General features: G+C 32.9%; 1 protein-coding gene across 1 annotated transcript; it reads left to right on the forward strand.

Moving 5' to 3' along the window:
• Positions 1-1,525: 1,525 nt before the first annotated feature.
• On the forward strand, positions 1,526-27,227 carry LOC132728332 (importin-13-like; the record flags this gene model as incomplete). The annotated part of the gene is given in 27 exon segments (XM_060713983.1): positions 1,526-1,616; positions 3,253-3,369; positions 3,842-3,961; positions 4,897-4,955; positions 6,303-6,411; positions 7,271-7,366; positions 8,090-8,143; positions 8,428-8,500; positions 8,850-9,066; positions 10,233-10,317; positions 12,655-12,786; positions 13,539-13,619; positions 15,405-15,543; positions 15,782-15,831; positions 16,124-16,225; positions 17,697-17,844; positions 18,212-18,393; positions 20,266-20,292; positions 20,746-20,880; positions 21,821-21,952; positions 22,200-22,280; positions 22,666-22,803; positions 22,975-23,071; positions 25,078-25,130; positions 25,788-25,854; positions 26,856-26,914; positions 27,141-27,227. Coding segments are annotated over 26 exon segments (2,574 nt in total), but the record flags the coding sequence as incomplete, so codon positions are not given.
• Between the last annotated feature and the right edge of the window lie 410 nt (positions 27,228-27,637).

Genomic DNA, 27,637 nt, shown 5'->3' on the forward strand with positions numbered 1-27,637 from the left:
ACAGACAGGAAAACGTAGATAATTTTTTTAAGTCCCATAAATAATTTAATATACATCCATATAGAACAACGACGTGTTTCTTTGTTATCAACAGATACGTACACAGCTCTACACACAGTCTCGAGGGATCAAGAATTATTGATGGACGATGTTAGTCTTAAGTCTGTAAATTGAGCCCAACATTCCAAGGCTTTCAAGCTGACTAGGACAAAGATTGTTTGTTTGTGTAAATTTGCTATGTGTTTGTTTTCTCTGCTTAGTTTTAATTTAAGTAAATGCTTAGACTACATGTTTTGTTTGTTTGCCTTGCTTTTGTGCATCCCTTTTAGTTTGCTATGATGCTTTGATTATATGTTGTGTGTTAATTTTTTATTAAACCCTTGTATTTTATGCTAGTTGAATCTTTGTTGTGTTTGTATGCTTTGTTCATATTAAAACTCCTTATTCCCCATTCCATTAGGCTGTGCATGCAACTTAATTTTAGTTAATTTTGTTTGTTACACTGTATGTGCTTTATCTTGTTTCTTTTTTATGCTGTATAAGTTCTATCATAAATTTTTATGCACTTTTATAAGTAAGTTTAATTTTATCTATTTATTTATTTATATATATATTTTTAGGAAACCTTCAATTACGTATTTATAAATTGTAGATGTTAACTTATAACTATTACTATTTTATTAAATTTTTATTTTTTATTATTATTTTTATTTATTCACATTGCTATATGTATCATACTTAAATTTCTAGACTACAGTCATTTATTACTTTTAGAAACTGTTATTACCTTTAATACAATATGTACTGTGCATGTCATCAAGCTATGCCTTAATTTACCATCTTATTGTAAAGTTCTTCTTAACCTTGATACTCTTATTTCATGCTTAAGCTGCTAATAGTTTTATATGTTTTTATTTTCAGAACTGTTATATGTTAGCAAATATGTTTTATGCTTTTGTTATTGTCGGTAAATAGCTTATTAGCTAATGTTTCTTGTAATATGTAAACCGACTTAAAATAAAGTTTCTTGTATCTTGTATCTTGTATCTTGTTGTATAACCATGATAACGTCTGCTCTCTCTGTCTTCCCCTCGTTACGTACAAGCTACTGAGAGGCACTAGGGCATCGGTAAAAAATGATAACCGAAGCGGACAAGCTGCAGATGTTCTGACTAAAGCCGAGTGGAGCGGTACGAGCCCTGCCTATACCATAGGCACTTGGTTTCGGGATAAAGACCCTTTTTGAGAGGTTTTTAGTACTCAAATATAATTAAATGTAACGATTTTTAACGTAAGTAGATGTCTCTATTCTAAGAACGTCATTTTTCCGATGTTATCATTTTAGTAACATCGGAAAAATGACGTTTTTCTACATTAAAAATCGTTACATTCAATCAAATTTGTTTTTTTTTTATCTCGATATTTAGACATACTGGCCTATGGCCTATACACGTATGTATTTACCTACCTGGCAATATTCAAATTTAGTGGTCTCGTATTAACATCCCTAATTTAGTGGTTCATGCTCTAAATATGGATAATACGGAAGAGATATAATTTGCTTATACACCGATTTTCAGCCGGTGCCCGTTCAGCAAATCAGCTGTTGTCAAAAGGTATATTTTGCGTCTATTTTGGTTATTAACCTATTATATACCTTACAATTAATGGAAGGCATTTTCGTACACTTGTATCTAACTGGAACATATTTTGCATGAACGCTCATAAGCGATAAATATAGACTAATTGGTGCAGAACTAGACTAGTAATCGGATAGCTCAGTTAAAAAATTAATTTACAATGTAAATAAGTTGCCAATACATGCACTTGTGTGTAAGGAAATATATGTTTTGATTGATACAGAACTACTGGAATGACAAGTTGTTTAGAAATTATGTAACGTGCACGGGCCAGCTGTTATATATATAATTTTTCTTGCTACTTTGCCAGTTGATTGGTTACAAATGATTATAAAATGATTTATTCAAACTTTGGAATCAAGTTTAATTAACTATTGTTTATAACAGGAACATGCCTTTATAGTTGATATGCTTCACATGAACTTTATATAAAATTGAGGTGACACTATTAGGCTATTTAATATATAGAAAACCACTTGGATATTGAGTTTTCAATACTTTAGTAATAACAATTACACCTAACGCAGTGTTAAATTGGTGCAATTGATATACTTCGTAAATAGTGCAAGATTCCAAGTAAGTAATCTAAAATATTAATTAATTATTTCTGTGATGTTGACACTTTGGCAGCTGGGCAGAGACTGACTGTCCGCAGCTTTGAGCTCTATTTATACTCAATAATGTAGTTATATTTAAAGATCGTTTACTGAAGTTGGAGAAATCAAGCATCATAGAGATATTGATAATGGGTTGAATATTGGTACAAAAGGCATTGAGTTCGAATGATTTTTAGGACAAATTGTTCTGATATTTTAGAAATAATAAAAATATGCCTGTTATATCAAATAATTGCTTCGAATAAGTAATTTTACTAATTTATAAAAGATAAAACTCTACTTTTAAACACAAGAAAGATAACTTTTTAGTTTACAATTTAACTTAACGACAATTTAGGTAATCAAACCACTAAATATCATTAAAGAATCTAGGCAGAAGAGAACAATCGTCACAATTAGATAACCTTTGTTTTAAAATGAAGGCTTTAATATTTTCAAATGACTTTTTCAGTAGACCCTGATTAAACTTTGTCTAATGTTTTAAAATAATTAATTTGATTTTTTTGCATGTTGATTTCTATTTTTTCTTCATCAGTATTTGATGTAAAGAAAACTTTGGTAAGCAGTGTGACAATTCTGTGATGTTTAGAAAAGAAAAAAAAACACCTTTTAATTTTAGATTATGACATAGAAATGAATGTTACAAACTAAAGCACTCCAAAATATTGCAAAAAATAATGCTTTTCATAATGTGGTTCAGATTGCCTACACTGACTGTATTTATATGCTGAATATGGAGATGGGGTGTGGAGCTACAAATGCCTTACAGTCCAAATTCAAATGTGGCCCACAGCTTTACCATCTTCAAATGAGGTGTGCTTTGAATATGGGAACCAGCAAATTCCCTGTTCTGACTCTAGCCAGACTGGTTCTCACAGACACACTCAAAGCGCAACACATTTGAATACGACAAAGAACAACTTAAACATGAGGGGAATTATCAATATAATTGCTTCTACTTTGAAGATAAGTGTGGTGATTATTTGCTTTGACAGGTTGGTTTCTAACAGTATGTGTTCTTAAAAGAAGATTGAGGCATAACAATTGTTGATAGTCAAACAATGGCTATGGCTAGTATGGGAACAGAATTCACAGCTGAAAATGTGGAAAAGGTATATTTCCGATTAATTTTGACATTTAATTTAGCTTGATTGTGATGAAAGTTTTGAACAGTTACTGCTCTTATGCCTGTTTCCTTGACAAACCAGAAATGATGATAAATAAAAAAAATGGGCATGAATGTGAGGAAAGAAGGGCTCAAACAAACATATTATATACCACTCAATCACCTCTGTTGTGTTTGATAACCAGCATTTTTTTTGTGGATATTAACTTCTGTCAGTTGATTTTTTTAATTGACATTCATTTTTGCATTTCATTTGAAACAAATTAAAAGGACTCCACTGAAGTTTTTTGACATGACAGAACTTGAAATAACAGTTGTTGTTGTCAATTTGATTACTACAGGGAGAATTGCAACTTTAATAGATTATGTTCACAGATTTCAAGGTTATGATGTTAAACATGTGTGCATTGCATTGTTATCAATGATAAATTCTAATCTTTGATCTATCATACTTGTAGGCAGTAAACAACTTTTATTGTAACGCTGCAGTACAGCAGGAAGTTCACCAGTGGTTGACAGCAGCTCAAGTCTCACCTGCAGCATGGTCATTCTGCTGGCAACTACTAGTGCCAGATAAGGTAAATTTGTGATGAAATAACTATATTGAAATGAGCCGCGTCACGACAAAACCAACATACTGCGTTTGCGACAAGCATGGATCCAGACCAGCCTGCGTATCCGCGCAGTCTGATCAGGATCTATGCTGTTCGCTATCAGTTTCTCTACTTGTAATAGGGTTGGTAAGCGAACAGCATGGATCCTGATCAGACTGTGCAGATGCGCAGGCTGGTCTGGATGCATGCTGGTCGCAAACCCATTATGTTGGTTTTGTCATGGCATGGCTCAAATATTTATTTTGTCACAATAATTTGATCTATAAGGCAAACACTGATACCAGAAATATAGTGAAAAATCAGCAGACTATAAGGGAAGTGAGCAGTAATTTGTCATGTTTGTAGGATTTATATATAATATATGTTTCTTCGTTTGTATTTGTTATTTTAAGTTTTGTGATTTAAACTTCTAACATTCTTTTGTTTCACTGATAAAGAATCTAAAAACATAGTTTTGAATTTGAATGTTGAAATTTTTTATTTTTATTATTGAAAATATGTGAATTTAAGGCATGGCAAAATTACTGTTTGTTCAGTGTGTCAAAATTTCACGCCAAGGAGATTTAATGAAAAGACAGTATGCTGGTGTTATATTTCATTATATTCTCCATGGCAGTTCTGGTGTCACCATATATTATATTTTCTGGAGTTTTGTTATTTTACATTGTATGTTTTCTGGAGATCTTATATTTATATTTTCTGATGATTTGATACATGTATTTAACATTGTAAATATTCTGGAGACTGATATTTTATTGGATATATTTTTTGGAGAGCTTATACTTTATATTTCCTGTAGTATTATCTTTTCTAAAGCTCTTATATTTTATATTTTCTGGAGATCTGATATTTTTCCATTGTATAATTTCTGGAGATCTTATAATATTTAATATTTCCAGGGCCTACAGGTGCAGTATTTTGGTGCCAGCTGTTTACATGTTAAGATAAGCAGATACTGGTAAGAACACCTGACATATATACTCTTATAATATTGGCGGGATTGAGAGCTGTAGAAGTGTAACTTGTTTGACATGAAGAAAAAGTTAGAAATATTTTGCACCAAACTGTCAATTTATACAATTAGTTTGAGTGTACACATATGTTTTGACAGTATTGAGAATTTTAGTCTCGCAATGATAACTTACTTAGCTGAGTTAATGAAAACTTACTTAGCTAAGTTAATGAAAACTTGCTTACCTGAGTTAATGAAAACTTGCTTAGCTGAGTTAATGAAAACTTGCTTAGCTGAGTTAATGAAAACTTGCTTAGCTAAGTTAATGAAAACTTGCTTAGCTAAGTTAATGAAAACTTGCTTAGCTGAGTTAATGAAAACTTGCTTAGCTGAGTTAATGAAAACTTGCTTAGCTAAGTTAATGAAAACTTGCTTAGGTAAGTTAATGAAAACTTGCTTAGCTAAGTTAATGAAAACTTGCTTAGCTAAGTTAATGAAAACTTGCTTAGCTGAGTTAATGAAAACTTGCTTACCTGAGTTAATGATAACTTGCTTACCTGAGTTAATGATAACTTGCTTACCTGAGTTAAAGACCCATTAAAGCAGCGTACCTCAGATTCATGCCAATTTTCATGAAAATTTTGAAACTGTATCAAGAAGTGAAATATTGTCAAGTGAACATAAAAGTTATTTACACATTGCAATCAAAATTCCCGAATAACAGTAAAAATATTCTAAAATAAGTCTTAACCCTGCATTAGTCAACCAGTAGAAATATGGTGATAATTACTGCAAAATCAGTCATTCATTGCATATAACATGTAAATAATTACTTGAATTGTGAATATTTTTACTTTTCTTAAAATCTTTGTACATTTTTCTCAAAAGTGATTTCCTTGATATTTATTGGCTCATCTTGAGGCATGCAACTTTAAGCCTCAGAAATGACAAATATTTTTTCTTTTTTAGGAAATGCAAACATGTGTTAAATAATGCTTTAATAATTGATTCAAATTGTGTTAAATAATGCTTTAGTAATTGATTCAAATTTTGCAAAGGACTTTGGATTCTTTCATGGATGGTATCAACCTAGTATGGAAAGCCTTTTATTCTATAAGTTTGCCCACTCTTGTCAGAAATAAGCACAGAGGGGCACCTGAGGTTTTCCAACACCAGTAAAGCTAGACATCCTACAAATCGTCACCTTAGCGAGTAACCGGTGAACTCTTGATGTAATTTATTGAGAGTTCACCGGATACTGCACTTAAATGATAAAATGGCCTTTATTATGTTGGTGTGATGTAAAACACAACAAAATATTAGTCATTAAGAAGGCATATGTTACATTTTCAGGAATGAAATACCAGCTGACCAGTTTGAATCTCTACGAAGCCGCATCCTTGAGCAAATTGTAAACTCTGCGACCGGACCAAAACTTATCCTTACCAGACTATGTGTTGCAGTAAGTAGTGGTGCATTAAATTTTTATAATACTGAAAATTTAAAGCTGGAAAAGCCCAGATTTCAGTTGAAATAAAGGTTTGACTGTTAAACTGAACTAAAGTAAGGTGATAAAAGAAGGTGATATCATGTTACATTGTCTGTTGTATGTATGCCCAGTGAATTATGATTTACTTATGTATATTCATGTTTGATACTAGCAGATCATTATTTTGATATGATATATGTCTATTTTTCAGTAGAATGTTTGATTATTTCATTATTATTAATGTCTATTTCAATATGACATAAATCATGCCAATTCCAGTAATGTATATAATTATCATGTTTTTTTCAGTATGATGTTTGTCTATTTTGATATGATGCTTTTCTATTTTAATGTGATTTTTGTCTGTTTTGGTGTGGTAGATGTCTATTTTAGTAAGATTTATGCCTATTTCAGTAAGATATATGATAATTTCAGTATGATATTTGCCTATTTCAGAATGATATATAAGGATTTCAGTGTGATATTTGCCTATTTCAGTATGATATTTGACTATTTTAGAATGATATTTGCCTATTTCAGGATGATATTTGCCTATTTCAGGATGATATTTGCCTATTTCAGTATGATATTTGACTATTTTAGAATGATATTTGCCTATTTCAGAATGATATTTGCCTATTTCAGAATGATATTTACCTATTTCAGGATGATATTTGCATATTTCAGTATATTTGCCTATTTTTAGTTTGATATTTGCCTATTTCAGTAAGATATATGATTATTTCAGTATGATATTTGTCTATTTCAGTATGATATATGACTATTTCAGTATAATACTTTTCTGTTTCAGTATGATATTTGATTATTTCAGTTATCATCATTAGCCCTCCACTCCATGCCTCAAACATGGTCCAACCCAGTTGACTCCCTCATCATTATGTTCCAAGATGACTCCTCCCCTCTCAATGTAAGTAAGGATAACAGATATGTGTTGGTCAAGCATAATGTTTAATGTGGCAGCCACATTATGTAACAACTCTTTGATAACCATTTACGATTTTTTTACAAGTAAATAAGAAGGTGGTCAAGTTATTACAAAGTACAAAATGACTAGCTTGGTCGCAGCACCAGCATTTTGATCAACAGTTTTCGGATAACCATTTCAGCAACACCAACACAGTTGGCCAGCAAGTGTTTATATCGAGAATATTGTCTTGTGTAAACTGTGTTGTAGCTTTGTGAGAAGAATGAGGATTAAAGTATTTTCAGTTGTTCTTTTGCTTTACATCTGGCTTAACATTAGGATTTGACATGCACTGGCTCTGTAGTAAACACATAGGTATTGTTGCCATGTATATTTGCAAATGAGCTAATATTTAAAATGTTTTCAATATTATTTATTCATAACAAATATTTGTTCAGCTTACTATTCTAACCCTTAAGTGCTGGAACCGAAAGCGTTAAGCCTTTGCCACCAGTATAGAGTCAGGCCGGTCTGCACGTCCATGCAGTCTGACCAGGCTCTATACTGTTGGCTAATAAACTTTAAATATTCACATTGATATCCCTATAATTGATAATGGGCAGTTCCGAACATGGAAGTGGGAAAAGTCCATTTAATATTCAGCATGTTCAGGGTTAAATGAAGTTATAAGACCTAAACTGAAGTGTTTACAATAATATATTTCAGTCCACACAGAGATGTAATGTTTTGCTAGAAATCTTCACTGTCCTTCCAGAAGAGGTATGTTTTGATATTTATCTGCAGGAATTTTTTTATCTTGTTTTGCCTACTTAAATACATGTACATGTATTTTGGGCTTACTGTTAAATCTACATTCATTCCCTTTAAACCTGACAGTATACAGGTTTTAATGTCTTTATTAAGCAAAGCATGCTGGGATATTTTGATTCAACTGTAACATTGTTGATTTGGCAAATTTAGATTATAAATTATAAAGTTACTGTCCTAGTCTGTAAATAGTATTGGTTGTATGATGATTTTACTAAAGTTGTTTTATTTTATAGTTTTATAGTATGAACCTGACCAATAGCAGAAGATCAGAACTGCGCTTTGAACTTACACAAAATATGACCAAAAGTAAGTAGGTTTTTATTTATTATCACAAAAAAATATACTACACAAGTCTAAATTCAAAAGTTGTAGTCCAAGAGACTTTTATAAAAATGATATGGTCAATGTATGTAAAGCTGCATGCCTCCAGATAAGCCAACATGTTTCAAGAAGATTAAACTTGAGAACTTTCAAGAAAAGTGAAAATATTCAAGATTTAAGTATATTAACATTTTATGTGTGATAAATGAGTGATTTTGCAGTATTTATCACAATATTCCTACGTGACTAATACATTAAGGGCTATTTTTGCATATTTTAACCTCTTTTTGGTAATTTATGTACACTGCTTATAGGTAGACAAGTTTATTTCTAGTTTTAGCCTTACTGACTAATTTGATGAGCCCAAACTCACCAAGTGATGTGTACGAGCATGCCCTCAAATGTTTCGGGAGCTGGGTGGATTTTGGTATTCCAATGAACGAGGCTGAACAGATAATTATACAGGTTTTCCAAAGCCTCAACAGTCCACATCTGTATGATTCTGCTGTAGACACTCTCGTTAAAGTCTTCTCACATCCAGATTCTCACAGGTACCGTTTTTTCAATTGTTTTATTTATACTTTACAAATTTTACAACTGTCTGCAAGTGCATAGTCAAACTCTAGGCCGGCAAAATTTGATTTTGACTTACTTGTCCGTTATTATCTGAAGCCTTTCTTAACTTGTCCGTATGATATTTGTATAGTAAATTCTTGAAAATTTCCACTTGTCCGTACAGGCTGCAGGACAACATGAACAAAATGGGTAATTGATTTTGCCGCCCCTGTTAAACCTTGTTAGCTTGGCTATTCTAAGACACATAACCATTTAGAGTATTTTGATTGAAATCATCCTATTTGTTGATTTTTGCATATTATTATCCAATCTCCACACAGTGATCTCCCCTTAATTCTTCGGCGTAGATCTCTGCCACCAAGGTCCGATATATCAGAATTTCTGATATACTATATTTTTTCAAAAATTGTTTTATCTACTGCTTTTATCTATCAGATAAGTTTTCTCTCATTTATTTAACAATGTTTATGAATAAATAAATAAATAATATGAATATTTAGAAATAATTTTAAAAATTATGAGATTATTTTCTACCGAGACGATATTTTATATTTTTTAGTTTTTGAATTTATTTTTCATTATTTTGTATACTTTTGATAATTTTTTTGATAAACTATATCGAACGTAGGCACCAAAAGTTAAAAATAAAACAGAAAGAGAAAAATAACGCTAGATTTTCTTTGTAACGGTCGATATTTACATTTGAATTTCGACGTTACGTCATGTGACTTTCATCATCATGTGACGTCTTTGAAGGCAGTGATTACAATTCTGCCAAGGGAGGTTATCACTGTGAGGAGTTTGATTATTATCGAGGCTCTAGTACTATCAAGCACTGAGAATAGTTGAGGGCACTGTCTCTGTTTTGTAACTTGGACAAAAAAAACTTGTTTGTCTATTGAAATTCTTCATAATTTAGTATATGTGGGAATAACAACATAAACTGAAAACAAGAATTATAGTAGAAGGTAATTTTGTATTTGACCATTTTTACTTTATCATTAATAAAATGATTTTTAGTGACTTTGTTGAGTATGTAATAGAAGGAACAAAATAGTATATACGTGTTTAGTAATCTTGTACTTATAACAGTGAGCATTATTGCACAAAAATTACAAGTTCTTTTTTAACTGTGTTACAGATTTCCATATACCATACAGAAGTTGCTTCCCTTGGTCTTACAGTTACAAGGAATGCTCAATTCAGCCACAAATGACCATAATATGGTATGTTGATATGTTTGTTGGCTTGTTGTTATCATATAAAAAATGATACTGCACATAAACATGATGTATTGTGGCTGACATGATGATGTTTAAAATTGTTTATGCATCATGATAAAAGTTGGATATGCACTATTTTTAGCAAGACTACTTTTAATGCATTGCATGTAGTAGATTCTATATTGCTGAACTACTCTCTTCTACTATTATACCCCTTTATTTAACCAATGAAATATGAAATACACAAGCCAGTTATACAGTGTTAGATTTCAGTTTGAGCCACTATTCTTAACTAAAATTGATATGTTTATTACTTAAATTCCCCACCCCTTCCCAAGTTTCATGTTCAAAACTTCACGAAAGCCATCTAACTTGAAGGTTTAGTGAAGAAGTTCACTGGTTTATAAAAAGGAATAGAAGACTGATTAATTTTTATGCCCCCGCCATGTAATGGCCGGGGCATATAGTGTTACCCTGTTCCGTCCTTCCGTCATTCTATCAGTACCTCATCATCCGTTTCCGTTCATTATCTAAGTAACGGTTGCACACATTCAACTCAAATTTGACATATGGATATGTCATGAGAAAATACAGGCCAAGTTCGAATTTGGTTATGGTTCGATGATTTTTGGCAGAGTTATGCCCCTTTTACTTTAAAATAATATGAAATTTTCAGTTTCCGTTCATTATCTCCCCAACGATACAACACATTCAACTCAAACTTGACATATGGATATGTCATGAGAAAATACAGGTCAAGTTCGAATTTGGTCATGGTTCGATGATTTTTGGCAGAGTAATGCCCCTTTCACTTTGATAATAATATGAAATTTACAGTTTCTGTTCATTATCTCCCCAACAGTACAACACATTCAACTCAAATTAGACATATGGATATGTCATGAGAAAATACAGGTCAAGTTCGAATTTGGTCATGGTTCGATGATTTTTGGCAGAGTAATGCCCCTTTCACTTTGATAATAATATGAAATTTACAGTTTCTGTTCATTATCTACCCAACAGTGTTACATATTCAACTCAAATTTGACATATGGATATGTCAAAGGAATGGGCAGGTCAAGTTTTTGATTTTTTGGCAGAGTTATGTCCCTTTCACTTTGAAAATAATATAGATACATCTTAGGAATAAGCAGTTTAAGTTTGAATTTGGTCGTAGTTCAATGATTTTGGACAAACTTATCTTTCTTTCTAAAAATTTTGAACATTCAGTTTCAGCACTCATACTTTTGTGGAAATGTATGTAGCCATTATTTTGGCAACAAATATGAAATATGCTATTTTCAAAAGGTTAAGACTGAATAATTTCAGTGCTTTGAACATTGTATGAAAATGGTTTGTGTTAACATTGAAAAGTTTTAAGGGCTTTGAACTGCAAATGAAAAAAATAATTTGTGCAAACAAATTTGGAACTAAATATTATAACATCTGAAATTTTGGCTGCATGCGGGGGCATCCGTGGCATGATGACACATTTCTAGTTTTCAAACAAAACTATTTACTGAATTTAATGTCTTATTGTGTATGTTATTTTGTCAAATATGTTTCCATACTGATTAAAATCCACCCAGTTTGGTATAGAAATACCTCAATAAGTCATAGATTCAAAGTTGACATGTTTGCAACAGAAATATCAACTGTAAAAATGTTCAAGGATTATATCTACAGTTGATATTTCTGTTGCAATGTTCTTGGATTATTTGGGCGTCTGTGGCCGAGTGGTTAAGGTTGTTGACTTCAAACCACTTGCCCATCAATGCTGTGGGTTCGATTCCCGACAGGGACTTTGGATTCTTTCATGTGAGGAAGCTATCCAGCTAGCTTACGGAACGTCAGTGGTTCTACTCAGCTGCCCGTTTGTGCCTGAAATAATGCACGGAAGGGCACCTGAAAACTTCCTCCACCAGTAAAGCTGGAACGTCGCGATATGACCTAAACTGTGTAAATGTGAAGTAAAACCCAAAACAAACAAAAAATTCTTTGATTATTAAATGCTGTTTATATGCCCTTGGGGCTATCGCACTGTCCATCATGTAGACTGGCAAAACAAAGGAATTTTGTGGTAACTGGTCCAGTGACCCATTTCTAGTTATATATTCATTTGTGTATATATTCATTTATTGTGTATAATAGTTTGTATGTGGAATTTTTTTATGAATTTGATTGTAATTTATTAATAATCTTTGAGAAAAATGTTGAATTGACTAATTCTGTGTCTTAAAACCTCAGCATTCATTCATATACTTAAGCCAGTATTTATATTTCCTATGGAGAACCATTCTAACTTTAACTTGACTGTGTCACTGTTTTTTTGTTTTTCAGGATACTTGTCATGGTATAACACAGATTGTTGTGTCATTGGCAGAGAACCATACAAAACTAATCATAGACAGTGCAAGTGGGGATGATGAAAATAAAAAATCTGATATACAGAAGCTTATAAGCCTAGTTTTGGTAGGATTTTTTGTAAATATTGTAAAATAATTTGGACCTGCCAAATGTTTGAAAAAGATATATAGAGGATATTGAATGAGTGTAAGTTCAATACTGAATTTATTGCACGAGTTGAATAAAATTATATTATGCGAGCCTCTGGCATGCATAATATTATTTTATTCAATGAGTGAAATAAATTCAGTTATGAACTTACACGAATTTAATATTCTCTTTATTACATAACCAAATAAAGACCGTTTAAACTGAAATAAGTGTCATTATTCATTGACACGCCTATAGTATAACCCTGACATTTAGCGCGTCTTTACACTATGTTTGTATAACGCTAATGATGTCACATCAAAATATATGCACGACCGTGCAATACCATATTTTCGGAGTCGCAAAATTAGCACGGGTGTGTGATAAGGCCCCTTGACTGATGATAAATACAGAAATTTGTCTTTAGGGCCATAATTTTGAAATGGCTTACAAATTTGATATCATTCTGTTGTTTATGTAAACATATAAAGGCAAGTAAGGTGTTTACAAGTGTACATGAATCTGCTTTCAAAACTTACTTACTCTGAACTACATGCACTATAAAGAAAAGAAAATGGTACAAATTGTTTTTTAATGAAAATTTTTTGAATATGTTGCCCAGCATACTAAATAAAGTCTTTATTTTTTCTTTTCCATAATATTTGTAGAATAACTGTATCAAATTTGCTTGATTGTTTTCATTTTCACATGTTAATGTCTATTTGCAGAGTTGTTCAAGTATTCCAGGACATTACCCAGTAGATGAAACTTGTAGTAGTATGACCTTCACCTTCTGGTATATACTTCAGGTAAGTTGTATTACCCCACCTTCTAATATATACTTTCTGGCAATTATGGCCTGCATGTGGTGTAATCCATACTAACTTACTAGACTGCATAGCCATTCGGATACATATTTGTTAGCTCGACTATTCGAAGAATATGAGAGCTACTGTAGTCGCCCCGGCGTCGGCGTCAGCGTCCGCGTCGGCGTCTGCGTTGGTTAAAGTTTTTTGTAAAGTCAAATATCTCAATTATTACTTGAGATATTCAATTGAAACTTACAATACTTATTGATAGTAACAAGGTACATCAGATTGACAAGTTGGATAACTCTGCCTACAATATTGACAGAATTATGCCCCTTTTAAACTTAGAAATTTTGGTTAAAGTTTTTTGTAAAGTCAAATATCTCAATTATTACTTGAGATATTCAATTGAAACTTACAATACTTATTTATAGTAACAAGGTACATCAGATTGACAAGTTGGATAACTCTGCCTACAATATTGACAGAATTATGCCCCTTTTGAACTTAGAAATCTTGGTTAAAGTTTTTTGTAAAGTCAAATATCTCAATTATTGCTGGAGATATTTAATTGAAACTTGCAATACTTATTTATAGTAACAACGTACATCAGATTGACAAGTTGGATAACTCTGCCTTCAATATTGACAGAATTATGCCCCTTTTTAACTTAGAAATTTTGATTAAAGTTTATTGTAAGTCAAATATCTCAATTATTGCTTGAGATATTCAATTGAAACTTACAATACTTATTTATAGTAACAAGGTACATCAGATTGACAAGTTGGATAACTGCCTACAATATTGACAGAATTATGCCCCTTTTTAACTTAGAAATTTTGGTTAAAGTTTTTTGTTAAGTCAAATATCTCAATTATTGCTTGAGATATTCAATTGAAATTTAAAATACTTTTTTAAAGTAACAATGTACATCAGTTTGCAAAATTGCATAACTCTGCCTGCAATATTTGCAGAATTATTTGCCCCTTTGAAACTTAGAAATTTTAGTTAAAGGCTAAAAGTCTTCAAAGATATTTACTTGAAACTTTACACATGCACTTAGGGTCATAATTGGAGGGTCATAATTGTATGTCACTGACTAAGTTCCATAACTCTATCTTGCATTAAGGCTGATTCATATCCCCTTTTCTACTTAGTCTCTTGGTTAATGTTTACATGCAAGTTTTACATATCTCAATAACTATTAAAGGTATTTATTTAAAACTTCACATATGCATTTAGGGTCATAATTGTAGGTCACTGACAAAGATCCATAATTCTATCTTGCATTTAGGCTGATTTTTCTCCCCTTTTTCAACTTAGAAATTCATGGTAAAGTTTTGCTTGTAAGCTGTTATCTCAATAACTACTGAAGGGTTTGTGCCTTTTTCGGGACAATTTTATGCATTCATAATAATAAAGTGATTTACTTGATAAAACATCTTAATAACAAGCCTTTGTACCTTTTTTGTCAAATTTATGTATTCATAGGTAATTAGTATTATTACACTAAATAAAACACCCTTGTGACATTACCTTCCGAATAGTCAAGCCAATACTGTATAATTAGAGTCTCTCTAAGGCCTATAACATGAATTTATAAAAAAAAATTAGCCCTTTTCGTTTGTGAACTTAAAAAATTTAACATTATCAAGGCTCTTTTACTATCAAGCACTTAGAATAGTCGAGCATGCTGTCCTACTGACAGCTCTTGTTATTCATACATTTAATTTTCCTGTCATCATTGGTAGATTTACTTTTAATGCTAGTTTGAAACAATTTCAGGACAATTTACAAGATTTGGATAGTGACAAGTACCAACTATTATTGCCCATGTTCCAGCCAGTATATCTTGGCCTAATAGAAAACCTTCTTATCAAAGTACAGTTCCCAACAGAAGAAGTTTATGAAACCTGGTCTGCAGGTATGACACTATAATATTGGAAAACTTGTATATATGAACTTATAAATGAAAACTGAATTCATTTAAATATGATAATCGAGTAAATAAATCTAATTTGCAGGAGTGTGACTTTTTAAGACATCAATATTTGATGTCAATATTTGATGAAAATGATTATTTTGGCATCTTTTGAATCAAATGACCTTTGTTATTTCATTGCCCTTGACCTCTGACCTTTGTCTTCTTTTGTCTGTTACAGAAGAGAAAGAGCAATTTAGATGTTACAGACAAGATATAGGCGATACAATGGTATGGAATTTTGATTAGAATATGCATCTAAATTAATTATTAAGTCCTTGATTTTCCAGCAAAACAGATTACATTTATGGAGCATATTCAGTTACATGAAAACTTGCAATTGATTCACATTTTTCTTTGGAGGAAACAAAGGGTTTTACATAGATCTGTATCTGGAATTACTGTTGATCATTATTTTTACCTGTTTTAACTGGTTGAGGTTTTTATGTGTTTTAGTTGTTAAAGAAATTTCTTTCTTGAAAGATTCAACATAATAATGACTGTTGATATTCATATTTTTTAGATGTATGCGTACAGTATACTACGAGAACCGTTGCTAGGATACCTGTGTAATGCTCTTGCAAGTCTAGTTAAAACTGACAAGGAACTCAATGTACGCTGGGAGGTAAGAAATAACTTCTTCTGTATAAAACAGAATTATTCAATCTATAATTGCACTATTGAAAAAAAAAACCTTGATAATAAGAAAGAAACTTTTGAATGATCAGGGTTTTGTTGTGTCGCCTCTACGGAGTAGTGGCGACATATAGGGATCACTTCTCCGTCGTCTGTCTGTCCGTCTGTCCGTCTGTCTGTCTGTCCGTCCGTCCGTCACAAAACTTGTCCGGACTACTGCTCATAAACTACTGGTGCAATTTCATCCAATCTTTACAGGAATGATCAGTACCAAGTCTAGTTGTGCATATTGTCAGCATTTTCCGGTTGAATGATTTTTGTCAGAGTTATGGCCCTTTAATAATTTTTAATTTTAAAGTTTGTCCGGACTACTTCTCTTATACCACTAATGCAATTTCAATGAAACTTTACAGGATTGATCTATAGCTCAAGTCCTTGCGCATATTGCACGGGTTTTCCGGTTGAATGATTTTTGGCCAAGTTATGGCCCTTTGACAAAAAGGTGTTTTTTTCTGTGTGTTGCCAGATACACAAAAGCTTGTCCGGACTACTCCTCATAAACTACTGGTGCAATTTCATCCAAACTTTACAGGAATGATCAGTACCAAGTCTAGTTGTGCATATTGTCAGCATTTTCCGGTTGAATGATTTTTGTCAGAGTTATGGCCCTTTAATAATTTTTATTTTTAAAGTTTGTCCGGACCACTTCTCTTATACCACGAATGCAATTTCAATGAAACTTTACAGGATTGATCTGTAGCTCAAGTTCTTGCGCATATTGCACGGGTTTTCCGGTTGAATGATTTTTGGCCGAGTTATGGCCCTTTGATAAAAAGGTCTTTTTTTCTGTGTGTTGCCAGATACGCAAAAGCTTGTCCGGACTACTCCTCATAAACTACTGGTGCAATTTTATCCAAACTTTACAGGAATGATCAGTACCAAGTTTAGTTGTGCACTGTCCGTCTGTCTGTCTGTCTGTCACAAAATTTGTCCCAACATGAAATTGGCCATCATGAGGCGACACATGTGATTACTGATCGCTCTTGTTAATTCTGATAGTAAAATATGTATGATTAATTTGTCTAAAATGTCCGACGGTGCTGATAATTATGATGATGATGATACTGTTTCTTATGATGATAATAATGATGACATCAATCCTGTCTCTGCTTCTCTTGTTGATGATGATGATGATGATGAGGGTGATTAATTGTGATGATAATGAAAGTAACTGTGATTGATTTTAAATACTAATTTAAACAATTTTTACTCATGACAGAATAATAGATTTTATTGATACTATTTAGCATAATACTTGTTCCCTGAATCTCATACCATTTAGCATTATACTGGTTTCCTGAATCTTACATATATTTATTTTTGTGATAATTTGACATGGAGGTTGATGTTAATCTAATCGCTCTATCCAAAATTATATTGCACAGAAATTATCATTTCAGTTGATGGAGGCAATATTTTTCCTGTTTAACTCGGTGGCAGAGAGTGTTGACTTGGAGGAAGGAATATATCTACCATCTGTACTAGAACTCTTGCCTAAACTACCATTTACCAATGTGAAATTCATCTCTACTGTTTTATACATGTTGGGTAGGTTATACAATTAAATCCATTGCTGCTTTTTAATGACACTTACTTCTTATTTTTTGGGAGATATTTTTAACTATGGTACTTTACATCTGTGGATTATTCTTTTTTCTAAGAACAGTTTTCATTTAAAACCAAAGCTAAGACATTTTCAGTTTTGCTGTCTTGCGTGTTCTTTTAGGTTTCCATCTGGTCTGTTTAACAAATGTAGTTCATACAGAATCTATGTTACTTTGATTATGTATTATGCTATGAGCTTATACACAAACTCCTGAATCTGTTCCACAAACTTACCATTTATCAACTTGATAGGGTCATTTATCTCATTCAGGATCTTTAATGTAAAAAAATTACACTGACACTTCTTCAGGGTCATTTGGTGAATGGATGAATTGCCACCCACAATCGTTACCATGTGCAATACCATTATTACTCCAGGGCCTCAGTAATCCTGAGGTTGCCATGGCAGCAACCATGGCCCTTAAAGATGTTACTAGGGAGACTTTAGAACACATTCAGCCATATGTGCCACAGATACTCCAGGCCTGCCAGGTACGTGTTTTACTGTTACAGTCTGCGGTTTATATTTATTTGAAAAACTTGGTTCATGTCATTTTTAAGCTCCAGTCAGAAAAGAAGTAATGCGAGAAAATCAAGAGCAGCGGAGAGAGCACCCATATGTAGGAGAGGAATTAACTCTGCTGTCAGGTCACCTTGTGTCTTTGTTTAGTGACAAAAACGATCTTTTTTTATGCCCCCACAAAGTGGATGGCATATAGTGTTGCACTTGTCCGTCCGTACAACTGTCCATACGTCCCGAAATCTTGTGAACGCAACTCCTCTTAAACCGGATGGCAGATTTTGCTTAAACTTCCAGGGATTAACAACCTTAATGTGTAGATGGTAGTAAAGGAAGGAATTTTCGCTGCGAATAAATTTAACAGAATTATGGCCCTTTGTTGATTTTTTCACTTTACACTATGTAGAAATTTTGTGAATGCAACTCCTCTTAAACCTGATGGCAGATTTTGCTTAAACTTCCAGGGATGAACAACCTTAATGTGTAGATGGCAGTAAAGGAAGGAATTTTTGCTGCGACCAAATTTAACAGAATTATGGCCCTTTGTTGATTTTTTCACTATATACTATGTAGAAATTTTGTGAACGCAACTTCTCTTAAACCGGATGGCAGATTTTGCTTAAACTTACAGGGATGAACAACCTTAATGTGTAGATGGTAGTAAAGGAAGGAATTTTTGCTGCGACCAAATTTAACAGAATTATGGCCCTTTGTTGATTTTTTCACTATATACTATGTAGAAATTTTGTGAACGCAACTCCTCTTAAACCGGATGGCAGATTTTGCTTAAACTTCCAGGGATGAACAACCTTAATGTGTAGATGGCAGTAAAGGAAGGAATTTTTGCTGCAACAAAATTTAACAGAATTATGGCCCTTTGTTGATTTTTTCATTATATACTATGTAGAAATTTTGTGAACGCAACTCCTCTTAAACCGGATGGCAGATTTTGCTTAAACTTCCAGGGATTAACAACCTTAATGTGTAGATGGTAGTAAAGGAAGGAATTTTTGCTGCGACCAAATTTAACAGAAGTATGGCCCTTTGTTGATTTTTAGTTTTCAACTTGTGGCACATGTAGTCCAAAAAATATTTGACCTAGAGTCATAAGATTGACAGAACAGTGGCGTGTGGGGGCATCCGTGTCCTATGGACACATTTCTAGTTTTTTCACTATAAACCATATAGAAATTTTGTGAATGCAACTCCTCTTAAACCGAATGGCAGATTTTGCTTAAACTTCCAGGGATGAACAACCTTAATGTGTAGATGGTAGTAAAGGAAGGAATTTTCGCTGCGTCCAAATTTAATAAAATTATGGCCCTTTGTTGATTTTTTCACTATATACCATATATGTTGTCTGTGGGGGCATCCGTGTCCTTTGGACACAGTTCTAGTCTTTGTTTGGAGAAATTGTTGCCCAGCAGGATAGTAATTATATCTATAAAATTCATGTTGGGTAATTACTTACTGTAATCTTGGTTGAAAAACTTTTAAATTGTTGCTTGAAATTGCAATGAATTTAGAGGTATAACATTTTATACAAACCTGTTTATATATTATATGATGCAGGACATGAATTTGTATCTCTTTGATTTTACTTGGTAAAAAAGAAATTTTCTAGCTCAGTCTCATATTTCAAGTATTTGATTGGTCATAAACCAACAAAAAATGTTAACTTACCAATGAAAATCCTGAGATTTGAGACAGAGCTCAGGAAAGTGATTTATAAACATGGGGCCAGGTCACATTTTGGGAGGCCTGTTCCTGCTTAACAACTCCACTCAAGCCATGTATATGCAAGTTCCAGAGAATGAATTTAAATTTGTTTATTTGTGTTTCAGGCTGCATTGGGAAGAGGAAATCTGAAGGTATTTTTATTTATAAACACCTTATAAAAAAAAGTTTGAAACTTGTGTGATTTGTGTGAATACATGATTTGGTAATTATTTAATAATAATTTTAAAACATATAACATATTATAATGCCATTGCAATTATTAGGTTTCCTCAAAATGTACAGTTTAAAATTGTTTACTATTCAAACATTTCGTTCTATGTACCAGTCTGTGTTACCCTGGAGCCCCCAGCCCCAAGGGTAATTGCAGGGATTAGCATGGTGGAAGAGCAATAATGTTACCTTATATCTATTCACTCACTGCCAGGTGGTTATGTTTTGGCATCAAAAACAGAGATATCCAAATCCACCAAGTTGACAACAACATGAAAATATATGTTTCGTTTGTTTTTAGGTCACATGAAAATATACATGTTTTGTTTGTTTTGCAGTCACATGAAAATATACAAGTTTGTTTTGTATTTCAGTCACGTGAAAATATACGTATTATGTCATGTATAGGACAGGTGTTATCCGTATTACCATACAATGATATCATGGGACATCTTGATCCTATCCTAACACCACTAATACAAGAACTTGAGCAATTATCAAAACAACAGGTACTGTGAAATGTTTTTATGCTCCCCGAAGAGTGAGCATATAGTTGCCACTTTGTCCATCCGGGCTATTTAAGAGAAGTAGGGGGCCATGTAACTGTAAACAGAACAAAAAAGAACAATAAAGTTCATTCTGTAACCATAGAATAAGGGGCCACAGCCCTCTATTAAACAAAAGAAAATAAAAAAAATGGCCCCTTAGTCCATTTAAATAGCATATCCTTTCGTCCTCTATTCTTGTCGGGGACATAACTTTGAAACAACAAGAGGTATCAACACAAAACTTTGTAGGTAGATAGATCACATTGAGTAGAAGTGCAGTGCAAAAAACGTGACTCTGTCTTGTCAAATTTTGGAGTTATTGTCCTTTGTTCATTTTTACACTTTGAAAAATTGTCCGGGACATAACTCTAAAACTATAAGAGATATCAACATGATTTTGTGTAGGTACATAGATCTCATTGGGTAGAAGTGCAGTGCAAAAGAACCATAACTTTGCCTTGCCTAATTTTGGAGTTATTGCCCTTTGTTCATTTTTACATTTTGAACTTTGTCAGGGACATAACTCTGACACTACAAGATATGTACTTTCCTGTGTCCAAAACCTATTCGGGGAGCATCACCCGGTTTAACCGGTTCTGGTTTTTGTCTTTGTATAGTACAATGTGCAATAGTTTAATTGCTTTATAGATCCTGCATTATGTTATGTGTCAACTAAAATGCTGAATAAATATGTCATTGATCAAATCTGTAACTCATAATAGATTCATTTTAATGGTAATCTATAGAGAATCTTAATTTTATCTAGGTGAAGATTGTTTAGTTCTGTCCAAGGTCATTTGGTACAACGTTTCTGACTAACCATTATTGAATGGGAATATTACATGCATAGTTTTAGAAGTTGACTTTTTATGGGATTAAAACATTTTCCTTTGTATTCCAGCCTTCATCGTCCGTGAAAAGTCGCCTACTATTGAAGATCAACATGCTGAGTTGGTTATTTGCTTCCCTAGATACCGACAGAGAACTAGGGGGAGAGAAGCAGTCCAAGTTTGAATCACAGGGACCTAAACCTGTATGTTGTTCCATAAATTATCTCCCTTGATATGTTGTTCAATGAATTACCTCCCTTATTTAAACACAAGCTTTTATAACACAGTAACTATGACTGTACTAAAATGTCTACAACCTAAAATTGAGTCTGGCTCAACATTTAGGCTAGTTGAATAACAACAAAAGTATAAAGAAATCATATTATTTTGAGATAGTGGTTAAAGGGTTATTGGATTGTTATTTGTGATACATTGATTTTATCGTTACAGGTATTTGTGATTTTACAGAGGATTGCACCTCTCCTCCAAACTGTGGTCTCCAACTGGATCAATGATGCTGGTGTTGTTGAGGTAATAATGCTCCAGTCAGTTGTAAATCTGGCTTTCCCCAAAACAATATCAGCCTTAATTTTACTATCTGTTTCCACATTGCCTAGTCAATGCCATTTGCTCCAAAATAGTAGGGGATGTATCCAAGTCACAAATAAGGCTTCCAGTGGTTATATTACCATCTAAACTGTCCGATCAGGCCTGGGCCTGTAACAGGGGTGTTAATATATAATATATGTACAAAATGGAATTAAATTTGCATATTCTTAAGAGTAATTAAGTTAAGATTGAGAAAAGTGCTATATATTGTTGTATATAGGAAATACCCTTAGATTGTTTTGACATAAAAGTGCTATGCAATATTGTATATAGGAATCTACAATTGTTTTGACATCTTTCTTTACAGGCAGTATGTGAGCTTTTCAAACGCTCTCTACAAACATTGATGGACGACTTCGCCCCACTTTCCAAAGATGTTGCCGAACTTCTAGTCCAGATGTATCAAACAGTTCCACATATAGCTATACTAGATCTTACAAAACAGGTTAACATTCAATATTCTGTAATCTTTCCCTATAAGCTTAGTAGAGAAGGCATCAGGTGTGTAAACATTAGATTTGTAAATTTATGTCCTGGTTGAGAAACAAACTTCTCTTTGATGATTTGGAAAAGAACACTTTTGAGTATAAATTCTAACTGTTTTTCTTTATTTCAGCTGATTTTGATGTTCCATAGTGATGCTGAATTCTCCAGTGTTGTGAAAGTATTATTACAGTCTGTGTGTAATAAAAGCTTGGATTTGTTCCAGGGAGGTAAGCAATCTCCTACGCAGTGATCTCCCCTTATCAGTACAGAGATCTCTGCCATCACAAACATTGAAATATCCAAATTTGGATATTTATATTTTTTAGCTTTTTAATTTATTTTTCATTATTTTGTGTACTTTTGATAATTTTTTGTTAAAATATAACGGACGTAGGTACAAAAAGTTAAAAATAAAACAGAAAGAGAAAAATGACGTTAGATTTTCTATGTAACGGTCGATATTTACATTTGAATTTCGACGTTACGTCATGTGACTTTCATCATCATGTGACGTCTGTGAAGGCAGTGATTACAATTCTGCCAAGGGAGGTAATCAGTGTGAGGAGTTTGGGAGGTAAGTTGTGAAAGTTTTATTACAGTCTGTGTGTAATAAAAGCTTGGATTTGTTCCAGGGAGGTAAGTTGTGAAAGTTTTATTACAGTCTGTGTGTAATAAAAGCTTGGATTTATTCCAGGGAGGTAAGTTATTACTGTCTGTGTGTAATAAATGCTTGGATTTGTTCCAGGGAGGTAAGTTGTTTAAGTATTATTACAGTCTGTGTGTAATAAAAGCTTTGATTTGTTCCAGGGAGGTAAGTTGTGAAAGTATTATGTAATAAAAGCTTGGATTTGTTCCAGGGAGGTAAGTGGTGACAGTTTTATTACAGTCTGTGTGTTATAAAGCTTGGATTTGTTCCAGGGAGGTAAGTTGTTGAAGTATTATTACAGTCTGTGTGTAAAAAGCATGGATTTGTTCCAGGGAGGTAAGTGGTGACAGTTTTATTACAGTCTGTGTGTAATAAAAGCTTGGATTTGTTCCAGGGAGGTAAGTTGTTGAAGTATTATTACAGTCTGTGTGTAATAAAAGCTTGGATTTGTTCCAGGGAGGTACTGTATGTGTATTTAAATTCGCGGAAGCAAATTTTCGCGGAAAGGTCCATTTTGGGGGTATATACAAATATTCGCGCTATTTTGAATTCGCGGAGGTGACTGCCGAAAATCATAAATTCGCGTACACCCATCAGGTTAAAAAAATACGGGAAATTTGTCTTGATTAGACAATGGTTTTCGCAAGCAGCCTTCTTCATTTAAAATACTTTTTAATGTAACCATTGTTGGACTTCACAGTTATTTTCAACACCTGGTGTCAAACACATAACAAAACCATTCAATTTGTCTAGAGGATAAATTATGGCAAACAAAAGAATGTCCGTTAACGTGCATGATTGTTCACAGTTTTAAACAGCACTGAATGAGACCATAATCTTTTCACCGATATTGTTAAAATGTTGACTGAGTAATTGTGTTTTGTTTACCATGTTTTCATCAGTTAAAATCGTTAAGGTTCGTGTTGTTTTAATTGTTTGTTTAGAAAAAGAAAATAAAATCTGGTCAAATGTCAAGACGGTTATGACTCAGACTATGAGATAAACTACAATGGTATTGTTCAAACATGTATATACTTATACAAGATTCCGATAATCATATCAGTCAAACAATAATACACTAGCAAACTGATTTATATACAGAGCTGAATGTTACATGTACAGTTTATACGACGTAAAATCACTCTTTGAAAGTGCCACTGATACCAGATTTATGGCAGCCCAGCCGTGAACACACTTATAAACATTGTTCTATAGATGCGCGAAAATATGACTATTAAGAAATTATTGGTGTAGAAATATTCGCGCTGAACATGAATTCGCGGATCGAATGTCACCGCGAAGATCGCGAAAATTTGAAGCCCGCGAATATTTCTACACATACAGTAAGTTATGGACGTTTTAGGTAGTTTGCAACAGTATGATTGCATATGATGTGCTAAAAGAACTGTGTTAGTGAGCTGTATTCATAGAATTTGTCTGCAAGCTCATAACTGTTCCAATGGTTAAACATTATATGTTAATATATATAATTATATAGATGCATAACAGGAGCACAATTTATGCTCTTTAATAGTTTGGTGCATGTCTGTTTCTCACAAGTGACAATAATTATATTTGATTTTTCAGATATACATCAGCATACTGATATTGTTGAATCATTCATGCAGCTTTTGTCACAGGTGAGTACAGTTAGGGTATTGAAGTGTTAGGTTATCTAAATCCTTATTATTTCTCCCTTAATACTGATATATCTGCTTAAAAGAGCCACGATGTATGGAAATTTATAGTTTTATTATTTATCCATCTTCAAGAGTTCTCTTGAATTATTCTTTACCATTTCAATTTCAAACATTTGGTTAGGAAAAAGTGATTACAAAGAATTGTAAATGATCAGCGATTAGCCAGGATCATTTTAAAAAGGACTCCACTGAGGTATTTTTTTACATAAAAGGATTGGAAATATTTTTTTCAAGATTTGTGTACCATTTGATATAGGTCTAAATCATTAACTTGTTTGCAATATGGGATCATTGGCTCACTCTGTTTTTCTATAATAATCGTTTTTATATGTTGCTAAATGACCAAAAACTGAAAAGTGTTTTAACACTTTTACTACAGAATCATAGTAAAACTAGATTTCAATTTAATTGTTTCTTATCTTTTGCATATTTTTAAGTTAAAAGTGCTCTAGTTGATCTATATATGGATTTTGAGTTTTTGGTGTTTACGGTTTTTGACCTCAGAGAGTTCCATTAAACTAAATTGAATGAAATAATAGATAAGACTGAAGGATTAATGGCATATATTGACATATAAATGTGTTGTTAATATTTCAGGTATTAAAGAAGACTAAACATGTTCTATTTGAGCCTGGAAACAACATAAATGGCCTATTTCAAGCAGGTAATTATTAACCCTTTTCCCCCTGAATATCTTGAATGGACTTGTCCATCTTTTAAAAAATAGTTAAAACCATTCATTTCTTTAGGGAAAATTCCAAAATATGTACTGACTGAATGTTGAGTTGTACAGACAAACCATGAAGATATGCTGGTTGGTCTTTATTGTTTGTATGGGTAGAATTTTTTGCCACCAGCTAAGGGTTAAGAGAGAGGGTCCTCACCAAGTTTTTGGCACAACTGGTGTATATAAATTTGTATCATATTTGAGTGATTGTAATAAAATTTGTGAAAGTGTGCATATTTGTACAATAATCTGTAGGTATTTTTAGAGAGGACTATTTCTAGATAAATTAAATACTATGAAATATGTCAGCACTTATGTCATCACTTTTATCATTTTTTCTACTATTCATAGTTATAGCTTTCCTTTCACTTTCCTGTAATCGTTGAGTGAAGTCTCTATAAAATCGTTTTGTAACTTTTCTGCATCCTCTTACAAACATTTCTGTTTTGTAACCTCTTTGTTATTTATCTATAACTTTTTATAACATATCTGTAAAAAACTTATTCTGTGTTCTCTCTGTTACTTTTGTATAACTACATGTATTCTATAACATATATGTAACTTTTTAACTATTCTGCATTCTCTCTGTAACTTTTGTATAACTACATGCATTCTATAACATATATGTTACTTTTTAACTATTCTCCATTCTCTCTGTAACTTTTGTATAACTATATCATATCGGTAACTCTCCAACTGCTCTGAATTCTCTATAACTGTTCTATATCATACTTGTCACTCTACAACTGTTCTTTATTCTCTGTGTAACTTTTGTATAACTGTTCTGTCACATCTCATTCTTTAACTCGCCATAAATTCTCTTAACTTTTCTTTAACTGTATAACTTTTCTGTAACTATTACATAACTTTTCATTGATATTTCATGACTGGGATTCATGATTGATTAGAGCTTTTATGTTTACTATTATCATCTTCAGGTATGGTGGGCATGTCATTACCTGAAAATCATACAGTAAAAGCTTCCTGTTTATTCCTGGTAAGTTTTTATAATCACTTTTATCTTTTCCTCTTTTGTTTGGAAGTTTTCAACCTAACTTTCTCCTTACCATGTTGAGATATTTAAGTACATATCTGTATTACGATCATTTTTCTTAATCTGTTTAACTTGAGATAATTTTGCTGATTTGTTTTTGTTGTAGTCATTATTTCTAGGATCATGTCTGTAGTCCATGTATGACTAGTGTAATGTTTACTGTTTACAGACAGAATTGATCTCACAGAAAGATGTGGTTGTGGTACAAGAGGTGGTCATGTCACAGGGGGAAGTACTTCTTGACAGGATCATGAGGGTATGTATACATCAGCTGTGTCACGACAAAATCAACAAAGTGGTTTTGCGACCAGCATGGATCCAGACCAGCCTGCGCATCTGTGCAGTCTGATCAGGATCCGTGCTGTTCGCTATCAGTTTCTCTACTTGTTAAAGGGTTTGTAAGCGAACAGCATGGATCCTGATCAGACTGAGCGGTTGCGCAGGCTGGTTTGGATCCATGCTGGTCGCAAACCCATTATGTTGGTTTTGTCATGGCGCCGCTCATATGTATATTTATCAGGCCACACTCTGTTATTTGAGGGAACAGTACCTGTATCTGTATGCAGGGAAAGTTCACGTTGTTTTCTCTTATAGGCAAGTTTTTGCTGTTCATATATACAAAAGTTTCTGTCTAGTAGCTTTATTGAATATACCGGGTAAGTTAAA

This window comes from Ruditapes philippinarum, unplaced genomic scaffold (assembly GCF_026571515.1).
Source record: "Ruditapes philippinarum isolate M1 unplaced genomic scaffold, ASM2657151v2 ctg11842_1_1_1_1, whole genome shotgun sequence".
Classification (NCBI taxonomy): Eukaryota; Metazoa; Mollusca; class Bivalvia; order Venerida; family Veneridae; genus Ruditapes; species Ruditapes philippinarum.